Genomic DNA, 12,600 nt, shown 5'->3' on the forward strand with positions numbered 1-12,600 from the left:
AACAGGTTAATAGATTTTGGTACTACCTTGAGCTTTTTGGAAAAGGTAGTTCAGCCACAAACAAAATTTGGATTAATGGCTTAGTTCATTTGTATCTATTTAGATCTAAAACTACAGAGACTCCAGATTGACTTACAGGATAATAGTTTTAAAACCTGGATAGGTAGCAACTCTAAGACAGTAATTCTGAAGTGTTACAGTAATTCCTAAGTAATTTACACTTGAATTCTAGGGTATGCTTAATTCAAAGATAAAGATACCACTTTCTGTTTTAGTCTAAACATTACTTTGCTGTCATGGATAATATAGACTAAATATCACATTTGTATTTCCATAAAAATTTGTATTTCCGTAAACAAGATTTTGAGAGAAAAGAAAATTTTAGCTAATGGACTGTCACATATAAATATAATTACTATAGTAGGAAGCTCTTAAACTGTAGACTAGATCCCTTATGCTACTTGGTTAAGTTTGGAAACATCTCTCTAGCACCAAATGATATGCATTCATTAACATTACAGAAACTTTAGCAACAGGGCTCACCTGAGCTAACCAAAAATTTAATTCCTAAGTCAAGTGGTTAAGGAAAAGAATTCTCTATGGCAGATGAACAACCAATTTTCAAAGAATTAGAAAATAATAAAGTACAAGATGTACATTATATTAAACATTTTTTCATATATAAGCACCTTATCATTTTTTTAGAAACCCAGCAGCTATGTTATAACCCAACAGATATGTTACAGTCTCCAAAGACTTTCCAATAAAGAAAGCACCAGTTCTAGTCATTAGTCCTAATATTTCAGAAAAGTCATTCTCTGTATTCTAATTATAGGACAAAATATTGTCATATTTTATCCTATAGAAGTACCAACATTTTTTCTTCTAAGTTATAAGCACAAAAATGAAAAAACTGTGTGTGTGTTTCTCCTCATTCCTCAGTTTTACCTTCATTTCTCAGATGTTTTCCTGTGGAGGGGAAACCTAACATCCTGCCAAGGAAGCTATGAAGAAAGTTTCCTTCTGAAGTACAGAAGACTTACTATCATAAGAAAATATTTTTCCCACAGGCTTTTAAAAAATTGCCACTAGTGCCAACTCTGAACATCTCCTATTTTCACAACCACAGTATAAATGGGTTTAATAAGAGTGCCAAGTAATAGAGAACAGTACTTGGAGAGTTTTTAGTTATCCCTGAATTTAGATTCTCTGAAACTGCTGTCCTTTCCATACATCTGTATATATAACCAAGAGTAAACTACATTATTCACTAAGGTAGAGCTTCTAACAAACAAGCTTAACTCTTGATGACATTCTAAAACTGTTCCTCATGGAAAAATTTCTGCCTAGAAATCCTAAGTTCATGCCTTACATGCTTCATCTTAAGAGGCAAAGAGAAGAGGAAAAAAAAGTGGAAACTTTCTGAAAGTGTGCATGGGTATGTGGGAGGGTTAATGGAGAAGAGCTCTCCCTGAAACACCTTTTAAACTATGGCAACTATACCAGTGAACTAAAACATGGCGAATCATGTCCATAACCCCACAAAATGTAAAGCATTGCTTCTGGAGTTCCATGAGACTTTTTACAAAGTCAAAACACATGACAAATGAGAAACAGAACAGATTATTAACTCCTAGACATTCCTAGATTTTAAAGAAAATTATCTTCCTTTTAAGTCTTCCAATAAGATGTTTGTATATTTGTTTCTGCAATAATGCTTCAATGACAATCATATCTAAATACATCAGATATAGTAACAGCTACTTCATTTAACCAGATTTTTAATATCTTAATAGTTACCTCTCTTTCTATGAGATGATGCCAAATCCAAATCAACATTTCGTCTTCCACTCTATTAAGTTAAAAATAAATGATAAAATTTAGTTGTGAAAAGTGTTTTAAAATTAAGATTTAATACAATATTAGAGCAAAAAAAATATATAATTATAGCAACGTGCTACTTATTCACAAGTCAAGTAAGACTAACAATATAAAGTCTCTAAAATCCCACAGAAAACAGCTCTAAGAAAGCCCAGGTACAATTCTGAGATACTAAAACACAAAGTCAAGGTATACACTAACAAACACTGCAAAGTAGTACAAGTTTTTCCTTGTTGTCACCTTTTCTTCTTTGGAATCCTTGTCTTTTATTTTCTGAACACACTATGACCTTATTAATACCTTCTAGATGTCTACAGCCCTCTGTAATAAAGTTCTGTTTTCAAAAATTATTACTTGCTCCATTCCTACTTTACATTCTTTCAAGAGCCCCACTAGTGTTGGCTAGGTGTTTAGAGAAAGAGGATCTGATGAATCTACACTAACAGAAAAATAACACAGTCTTAAATCTTAATCTTAAATCTCCTAGAAGTATTTTGAAAGATTTTAAAATGTTTTAAAAAGCCTGTTAAATATAAACATCTCAAATTGTTCAAACTGCAGACTGCTCAATAAAAACAGTAAAGGCTTTCAGGAAGAACACAAGTATATTTTTGTTGGGGAGCGTGTGTGGACAACTATCTGCTTTGCTCATATGCCCAACCAAAAACCACAGGTGGCTTATTTACACACAGACTTGACATAATAGTCTTAGGAAGTCCATTCATACTCTATTATACAATTAAAAAAAACTGGTGGCAAAGAAGAAAGGTTACAGAAATGACAAAATAGACTCATTTAGGAAATGTCACTGTAGAAAATTGTTACCTGGTTACAAACAGACACATGTACCTACATTGTGGATAAACACATACTGTCTTACACACACACACACACACACACACACCCCAAAAATAAGGATAGTGTCACGCCATCTAGTGCTGGATAAAACACCAAATGTCACAATAACTCCTGAAGATATCACTGTGTCATGCAATAAAACATTTTTATCACATAGTACCTCTGTCATGAGGGCTCATGGAAGAATTTTATCTCAGGCCTCAGAACCAGGATTATCTGTGTTTCTCTTGAACAACTAGTTTGTCTATATCTTTTAGACATTGAATCATGTGAGTCATGCTTTTCCTGTTTGGTGGCTCACCTTCAGCAGGACATCACAGGAGTGCTGAGGTATACAAATCTTATACAGGGATTTACCTCTCAGCTTCTTTCAGCTCTAATTCATTAATCTAATTTATACCTTGATAAATTATTTCTTTTTATACACTAAATCAAATCCTTTGTGAAATAAGGGGGATAAGGGGTAGATTAAGAGACTGTAGTACAAAATGTTGGTATGACAACTGTCAATCAAATAGTTAAACTTAGGTTAAATTAACTGTTTGCTGAGGTTTTTCTGTTTACTAAGACAGAGAAGAAGATATGTATCATGTAATACTCTTTATAAAAGAAGGATAAAGATGAGGCACCTGGGTGGCCAGGTCGGCTAAGCATGTGACTCTTGGTTTCAGGTCAGGTCATGATCTCACATCATGAGACTGAGCCTTGCACTGGCCTCCACAGTGAGTGCTGAGTCTGCTTGAGATTCTTTCTCCCTCTCCCTCAGACCCACCTGCTCATGCTTGCTCACTTTCTAAAATAAATAAATCTTAAAAAAATAAATAAAAGAAGGATACTTAGCATTAAGCTAACTTCAATTATTTTAAGAAAGCATTTCATTCATTCGTAATTCAGAATAAATGAAATACTCCTAGATATCAAGGATATGAATGGTAATCCTAAAGAACCTCAGACAGAAGGATAATATATTCTAGCTGGAAAAACCCAAAACTTCCCCCACTGCTTGCTCTTCTTCGTCTATACCAGGCTCTCTAAAACTGAAGGCTTAGCCCAGGTTTCCTTTCAGCAGCAAAAGAATTTGCTCTGGTTCTCAACTCTCCCACCTCTTATAACACTATCTTTCAAACATCCCATAAGTAAAGATGATCATGAATAAACCTTTTAAAAAATGTGCTTATTAATCTTTTAAAAACTGTATGCAAACTAAAGGAACAATCCTAGCAATTAAATCTGAGGCTTAGTCCACCTCTACTGATCTGTCTTTCCATTGTTTTGAAAACATAATTTTCAAAATATTTTAAACTATATTACCAAATTTGTTCTTCACAACAACCCAGTTGAGGTCAGCATAACAGGTAGTTTTATAGTTTTATTCTCTATTTCAAAGATAAAGAAGCAAGGGCTCAGAAAAGTTAAGTATCTTGCCCCAGGTGAAAATCAATAGTAAATCATAAGCCTATTGGGACTATGTCAGATTTCATTGTTTGTTTTCTAAAAGTATGTTGCTTTAATACGTCTATCCTCATCTTTCATCTTTTCATTTCAATGGGAATAAATTATCAATATTTTACTATGCTTTGCATATTATAAAAGATATCGGGGCAATACAACAAACCAAGACCTTCTAAGAGGTTTACTGAAAAGAAATATTAATAATACAGAAATAAGTCCAAAATGAGACAACCCATTAGTGGTTCATTAGAGGTACTAACAAACTGCCATGGAAATAACATGGAGACTCACTGTGAACAACATAATTTTGGGAAAGCTTTCTGGAAGAGTTGACATTTTGGCCAGTTCTAAAGAGAGCTAGGATCCCCCACCAATAAAATCCAGGAGAAGAACACTTAAGACAAACAGTGCTTGAGCAGAAGCTCAAGAGGTATGTTTGGGGTCTGGCAGGGGGACTACCACACTCAAAATGCAGATTACCACAGGGGTAACTAGCCAAAGGCAGGAAGGAAATATCTTCCAGAATCTCTGATTTCTGGGTAGGCAGTAGAGAGTCACTGAGTTTTTTGAGTACGAAGGCAGCATGAGAGCAGGTGTTGTTCCTGTGTGCATTTTCAAGAGCTCTAACTCTGGGAACTGTGTCTAAGGAGAGGAACTGTCAAAAAAGTAGGGAGATCAGTTTGAAAACTACCAGTCCAGGCAAAGGTAACAAAGACCTGAACGAAAAAGCAGAAAAGACAGAACGGGTGCCGAAATTTTACTAAAATAGGTTAGATGGCAATTCAGTCATTAAAAAAACAAAGCAGGGACCCCTGGGTGGCTCAGTTCGTTAAGCCGCTGCCTTCAACTCAGGTCATGATCCCAGCGTCCGGGGATCGAGTCCTGCAACAGGCTCCTTGCTCAGCAGGGAGCCTGCTTCTCTCTCTGCCTCTACCTGCTTGTGAATACTCTCTCTCTCTCTGACAAATAAAGAAATAAATAAAATCTTAAAAAAAAAAAAAAAAAACAAAAACAAGAAAACAAAGCAAATCAAGACAATTTAGTGACTGCCTACTATGTACCAGGTACTAAAGGTGTTTCTAACATAGCAGCAAATAAAAGGGCAAAACTCCTCTCCTCAAGGAGCTTATATTCTTATGTAGGATAACAAAAACTGATGAGTACATATTAAATAAGTAAATTATGTTAGGTACTTGGGGGGAGGGGGACACAAAACAACAAAAAAAAACCAGGAAGATCAGGTGGACAGGGAATGAATATGTGGAAAGGAGGGCAAACAGCAATTATAGAGGTAGGCCTCACTGAAAAAGTAACATCAGAATGAAAAGCTGAAGTGAGGGAATTAGCCAGGCAGACGAAAGTATTCTAGTGGGAAGAAAGAGCTGGGTAAAGGCCCTAAGGAGAAGTTGTGTGGTATGTTCACAAAAAGGTCAAGAGGCCACTGTGGCAGAGGGAGAGTCCTCACCTGAGAAGGACAGTAGTAGAAGAGATCAAAGTGACAGTGGGGCCAGCAAATGCAGTCTTATAGGCCCTTGTAAGGCTTCTGAGCTGAGAAAAAGTGAAGTCATTGGAGGTTTGAGAAGAGAAGTGACATGATCTGTGTTATAAAATTATGATGGCGGGGGAGACTACATAATGAGACTGATCAGATTGGGAAAAAACCCAGAAATTTCAGAGGCTATAAGACTGGGAACATGAACTGGGAGCACAGAGATACAAATGGTAATAAAGAATAAAAGGAAGAAAACAAACAAAAACATCATGATACAATGAAACCTGCTTAAAGACACTGTTGGGCTTTCCTTAGAGGATGAATCTTTCATGCTTAGAAGTTTCTTTTAAACAACAGCTTTCTGGGGGCGCCTGGGTGGCTCAGTGGTTAAAGCCTCTGCCTTCGGCTCAGGTCATGATCCCAGGGTCCTGGGATCGAGCCTCACATCAGGCTCTCTGCTCAGCAGGGAGCCTGCCTCCTCCTCCTCTCTCTCTCTCTCTGCCTGCCTCTCTGCCTACTTGTGATCTGTCTATCAAATAAATAAAAATCTTTTAAAAAATAAATAAATAAATAAACAACAGCTTTCTGTTCATGTAGCCCTTTATACCTTTCAAAAATATTTTCATATGCATCATCTCAATTCACACAACAGAGAAATTTCAGAGCTAAAAATGGAGCTTATAGACCACCGAATCCAAAAAAACAGTTTCTGTTTGAACTGCTGTGTGACATGACCATAGTCTCAAGCTCCTCAGAAGTAGAATCAAGGCCAGAAGCCAAGTCTCAAACATTGCCATAAATACAACAGACACTAATGATCTAACACACAATTCTCTGGAACACCAAGGCCCAGAGAAGTCAAGTAACACATATGGATTATTCACATACAAGACAGAGGAACAGCCAAACTGAAAATCCAGCTATGAACTCCAAGTCCAAAGCTACTCAAATAGAAGCAATCTCTTAATTAGACAGTTTTCACACTATAATTTACCTATCACACTATAGTATACTTCACTTCTTACTTCTTAGGTAAATTACCATCTTGCCTGCAGTCTAGGTCCTCAGGCTCTTTGGGTAGCTAACTGGGAGGTACTGAGAGATTTTAAGTAGAGGAGATATAAAAAGACATGTGAAATGTGAAAAATGGGCACAAAGCAAGAGGCTGAGATGCTTCTGGAGTAGTCCAAGCAAAAGAGGAGGTAAGTTTGTAACAGAACAGTGGCAAAAGAGATGGAAAGGGCATATGAGAAATATATTAAGGGTAACATATTCAAGATTTGACTAACTGAAGTGTAGGGAGTGTGGGAGTTTGCAAAGACGAGAAAATAAGTAAAAGGATGAATCCTGGGTAGTTAATAATACCACCTACTAAGACAGGGAATATAATAAGACAAGAAGATTTGAGAGAAAGATGAATTTATTTTTGGATAGGTTAAGATTGGGGTAACCTCACTTTTTCAGGTGGAATGTCCATCAAGGAATCAGATATATGAATCTGGAGTTTAGAAAGAAGTCAAAGCTAAAGATAGAAATCTGAGAGTCATTAACATATAGGTGGTAAATATCTATGCAATATAGTTACCTTATTTCTCTTTAAAGTTCTTTTTTAAAAAGCTCTTTTACGTCAAGACAAGCACATATTACTTACTGTCACCAAAGTCTTATGTACGTATACCCCGAAAACAAAAATCCCTCTTTACTAAAACTAGGTATACCTACCAGTGCATAACCCTCTTCATCTGATTCAGGCTGAGACAAATCAGATTCACTCCTCGATTTGATCAGTCTATAATTTGGACTTGCGTGGACTAGCCGGCTCTCTGCAGTAAGACTTTCACTCCTGTCTCACAGGAACAAAGAGAAGTTTTTCAATTTGGGATTGTTAGTTAACATAAAACTGAATGGAACTAGCAGCATAGAGATAATACACAAACAGTGAGGAGTAATTCTATTTGTCAATGGGAAATCGTGACTCTTGTGTAAGCACAAAGCCTTTTACAATTACATCAAAATAACTTGGATGCCACTGAATTGCAGAGATGCAAATAAATTCATGTTTGTCAACTGCTGTTGTTTGTATGTATGAAAAATTATGCCTCATTTAATCAGAAATGTATGTTCCAGGTTGAATCAGTATCACTCTTTATATTACTTTAATACATTAACACATTATTTCACCCTATTCAATTTGTATTTCCTCCTCCATGTCTGTATTAACTTCAGAGACTACTACGACTTCAAGAATAAAGTATTTCAATGCATAATGTAACAAAGGGGGTCGAATAATATTTTAAGCTTCTAGTCAGTCCCACCTGGTCATAAGTCCACCCCCTTCAGAGGCACTTGTTGAAGGCTGCTGCAACTGTCCTTCTTCCTTCCGCTTCTGAAGCTCATCAATCACAGGACTTACTCCTAATATTAACAGGGCACACCGATGGATCACAGAGTTGCAGGCAGCAGTGTACACATCCTGACCCTCAGGAAGGTCTGTGCTGACCCTTCGCTCTTGCTGAGACTGAGGAGGTGGATCATCAGCTCGAGCCCCAGACCCTGCCCCACTGTTCATTCTATCTCGATCTCGGCTACGAGCTACTTCACGGGCTGAGAGGAAACACTGAAAGATTTCTGTAACATGCAACACAAAAACAAGGTCTTAACACATGGGGAGAGAAGAGCAAAGAAAATAACAATAAAAATAGTCATAAAGTTTGGATCAAAACTTACTGAAAGAGGGAAAAATTATTTTTTAGACACTAAATACAGACAGTTACCAAGTTAAATTTATCTTAAATACATGTAAAATATTAAACTTTTCACCAAAAATTATAATAGGAAATACAAATGCCTTTACAGAATTTAGATTTGATTTATTCTATTTCAACTCTTATTAATGAGTCAGACCAGTGCTTTCCAAAGCATGGCCCCACACCAGAAGCATCAACATTATCTGGGTACTTGTTAGAAATGCAAATTACTAGCCCTATCCCAACCCTTCTGAATCAGAAACTGTAGGCACGGGGCCAGCAATCTGTGTTTTAACAGATCTTCCAGCTAATTTTGAGGTTCACTAAAGTTTCAAAACTACTGGGTAAGATAAAAATAACTACATATTTCTGAAATGTTCGTGACCTTGGTATAAAAAATGTCGGGTTACAAAAGAAACATAAAATTTAAGTTGCATTAGTTATGAAAAGCCCCCTTTCCCCTTCTGAAGTCTATATAATTCCTAACATCTACGTTTTGCTGTATCTCAAACACATTTTAAAAAAGTACAACCTCTAAAGTTCTTTGCTGAAACTGTGTATGGTTATAATATACAGTCAAAATTGCCTCCAGACTCAAGTGGCATCACCAAGAATGTCTATCTGATATCAACCCTTCCCAATCCACAAGTGTAAAAAGTCACTGAGTTTATTAAGGTTCTGATGCAGTAGAAGATACTCCACAATAGGAATGTTTTGCTCAAATTTGGAGTGAAAACAGTATTCTTATTGGGAACCCAAGGAGAAAAGTTGGTAAAATACTAAATTCATCTGTTCATACCAAAGTACAAACTTTTTTTTTTTTTCTTATTAATACAGTATTTATTTGTCTTCCCTCTGTCAAACCCTGAGCCAACCACTTTCCCCAGGCTGCCTGGGGAGGTATAGGAAAAGGATTATACAGGGCAGACGAGACACGAGAGAAAGACCTATGGGAGGTGGAGACGGCTCCTTCACATGGCGAAGAGGATGAGAAAGGCCACCATCAGGCAAAAGAGCCCCATGGCCTCCGAGAGGGCAAAGCCCAGAATGGCGTAGGAGAAGAGCTGTTGCTTCAGAGAGGGATTCCTGGCATAACCAATGATGAGGCTCCCAAACACAGTCCCAATTCCAGCCCCAGAGCCAGCCACCCCTACTGTGGCAGCCCCAGCCCCAATGAACTTGGCTGCTGTATCGATGTCCCTTGAAATGGCACTGGTTTGGAAGCTTCGGCTAGGAATAAGTGAGGTCAGGGGACGTGGGGCTGCCAAGATGCTGAAGCCCTTATAAGGTGCCTCATCTGTCAGTGTCTCGGGTGGTTTTAGCACCACTGCAGACAGTGATCGGCTCAAAAGCTGAGAGGTGCTCCTGACCAAGAACGGGGTGGAGACGAACTTTGCACAGGTGTACATTTTCAGGGAATGAGGGGCTGCGGCAGGAGAGCTGCTCCCAGGGCCGAGGAGACAGAGAGGGCGGGGGGAGTGTCGAGGGGGACCCAAAGTACAAACTTTAAAAATGGATTTTATATGTGTATTTTATAGAATTATTATAGCATTATTTTCATATGCTATTTTTAGAGTCTCTTATTTCTGCAAAAATCACAGCAACAAACCCAAGAGTACAAAGCTGGAAATCATTTAAAGTAATTAAGAGAATGGTCACTGGAATTTGGGGGCGGATCTCACTCTGTCTAGTTCCAGCTGCTAATAATGGTGGCCGCACGCACATAGTTTTGTCTCCTTTAACCTCAGCCTGCCCACCTTTAAAATAGGCTAAGTGTTAGAGTGCATCTCACTAGACTGTTGTCAGGATTATCAGCTAATCTACAAGAAGCATTTGACCCAGGGGGTTCAGCAGATAACATAGGTGCTCAAAAACCATAGCTGGTTTAAAAATTACTACTCTGTGGATGACTACTACACTTTCTTTACTATAATTAAGGGTTATATTTTGCTCTGTGTTTTACCCTTTGGACTTTACTTTCCAGAATTTCTAAACTGAGTTTTAACTGCAAAAGTTCTTTCAGCCTAGCTTTTAAGATATAATTATTTTCCCTCCCCATCTCCAATCCCCTTTTTCCTTGTTTGTTTTTTTTTTTTTCCCTTGGTTTTTGGGTTTGGGCCACCTCCAAATCACTGTTAGAAGTATGCAGAACACAAATAAATTGATAATAAAATAAGTGTTAAATTGATACATACAGACAATCATAATACCAAATGTATAGCTAGCCATAATATTTTAACTTACAAAGTAAGTACACATTTTAATTTGAAAAAGCCAAATCACTCAAAAGATACTAACAAGTGTTTAAAAACATGGATATTTCCTTTTAAACATCTAAATGATTATCTTTAAAAATTATCTGTTACCTCGGAATATGCAAGTATGAAAAGTATTATTCACTCAGCCAATAGTCTCACGTATATTCTTGCTCTCTACTGACAATGGCTGTAGTTAGTGGGTGAAATTTATAATTTTAAAAAGTGTAACATATAAAAAGTAATAGGCTCGCCTAGTAAATGCAGAAAGGGCCTCTCTTCCTCACCACACAGAGGTTGGCCAAGCCTATAGACAAACTGCTAACCTCGAAAACAAACTCTAAATGACCTTATCCAATCACTCATGGGCATCACTTCATGCATAAGACTTAGTGGAACAGTTATTATTTCTAAAAGCCTGCTTTCAGAGCTTTTCAGCCCAAAACATGCAATATAATAGCTTCAAAAGGTAACTAGCACAGTTTTAAGAGCTGAAACATTAACTAATGTAAATTGAGATCACCAGTAGAATATCAGATCCTTTTAGAAAAACCATAGAGAAATTTTTGCCTTTCTCTTTTCCAGTTAGTTCCCCTAACATGAAGAATGCCACGAAGTGTATCTGTGAAGTAAGAAGGGTGTACTCACTGCCAGCTGTCATCACTTCATGTTCCCGTTCTTCTTCTTCATCCTCTGGCTCGGGATGCCCCTCTTCCCGGTCTCGCTCAGCCTGTTCTTCCATTTCAGCTTCTTCATCAATGGTCCGGGTAAATGAATGCTCCTGAGGATCAACATCTGCAGAGTCTTGGTTTTCTGAGATCTTAGAGAAATAAAGCTACATTGAATATTTTTTTCAAAAACTTCGAAAACTTTATTAAAACTTGACTTTTTTAATAATACTACTAATATCACTAATGCATGAATTTTACTACAAAAACCTAAAAGATACACTGGATAAATCTGAAAGATTAGAAAGAATGTATGTACACCAAATAGGTACAGAGACACCTATATGCCCTCCTATCCCCAGTATATTGATTAGAATGTCATGTTATAAGTTGATTCAAATTTATATTGTTATTCAGCTATAAAATCCTACAGAGCTGCAACTTAAAATGGGTTGAGTATAAAACCAAGCTAAAAGGAAATTTAAAAACATGAATTTTTATACCATCCAATCTCCCTCAAGCTGTGTATGTTATTAGTACTCTGTATAAATGTTTTAACAATTCTAATTTAAAACAGTATTTTTTTAACTTTGTTTTTGGTGAGAACATTTAACTTTACTCTCTAAGCAAATTTCAGTTATACAAACAGTATTGTTTTTAAGGCTTTTTTTCTTTACTTTGTTTTACCCTAAACAAATCAAAAATAAGAAATTTGATAAGGACAATGTTAATTTTATTTCCCACTGTGGTTCAGCTACTGGACAGAGTCCTTGCAAAAGATATTATGAGCCTCAGGGACGCCTACGTGGCTCAGTCATTGGGTATCTGCCTTTAGCTGGGATCATGATCCCAGCATCCTGGGATCATGCCTCATATCGGGCTCCTTGCTCAGCAGGGAGTCTGCCTCTCCCTCTCTAGATCCCCTGTGCTTATGTTCCCTCTCTCACTCTGTCATAAATAAATACAATATTAAAAAAAAAGATATGAGGAGCCTCAGAATCACCTCCCCCATAAATTTTAGTATAAAGTAAAAGTGAAAAGTTTTATTTAATGCATAATAAATGCATAAATAAATAATAAATTCAATGCATAATAAATATTTTGTGATTGAAAGCCAGTAAATAACCTGAGAATTTCATAGAGCCATCAGACTCGTACTCATACAATGTATAAGTCATTTATCCCTATAATATGAAGTTTTAAATCCAGGCCTCAGCAAAATGGCAAATTAATACATTTCATGGACA

General features: G+C 36.9%; 1 protein-coding gene and 1 pseudogene across 8 annotated transcripts in view; both read right to left on the bottom strand.

The window, feature by feature from the left end:
* LOC111153329 (HECT and RLD domain containing E3 ubiquitin protein ligase family member 1) overlaps positions 1-12,600 on the bottom strand; it is a 169,107-nt gene that overhangs the window by 86,779 nt on the left and 69,728 nt on the right. For 5 of the 7 annotated variants that reach the window (XM_022512295.1, XM_022512297.1, XM_022512296.1 and 2 more), the window contains exons 22-25: positions 11,334-11,505; positions 7,999-8,338; positions 7,406-7,526; positions 1,801-1,852 (exon numbers count right to left, since the gene is read on the bottom strand). In XM_022512295.1, the coding sequence (XP_022368003.1) occupies positions 1,801-1,852; positions 7,406-7,526; positions 7,999-8,338; positions 11,334-11,505 (685 nt within the window). The remainder of the gene's footprint in view (positions 1-1,800; positions 1,853-7,405; positions 7,527-7,998; positions 8,339-11,333; positions 11,506-12,600) is intronic. The other 2 variants (XM_022512300.1, XM_022512298.1) reach the window with 1 other exon arrangement.
* Positions 9,245-9,913, bottom strand: LOC111153331 (annotated as a pseudogene). The gene has a single exon (XR_002640993.1). The product of XR_002640993.1 is annotated as an ATP synthase F(0) complex subunit C2, mitochondrial pseudogene (transcript).

The sequence above is a fragment of the Enhydra lutris genome, unplaced genomic scaffold (genome assembly GCF_002288905.1).
Source record: "Enhydra lutris kenyoni isolate GAN:26980312 unplaced genomic scaffold, ASM228890v2 scaffoldscaffold31, whole genome shotgun sequence".
In the NCBI taxonomy this organism is placed as follows: domain Eukaryota; kingdom Metazoa; phylum Chordata; class Mammalia; order Carnivora; family Mustelidae; genus Enhydra; species Enhydra lutris.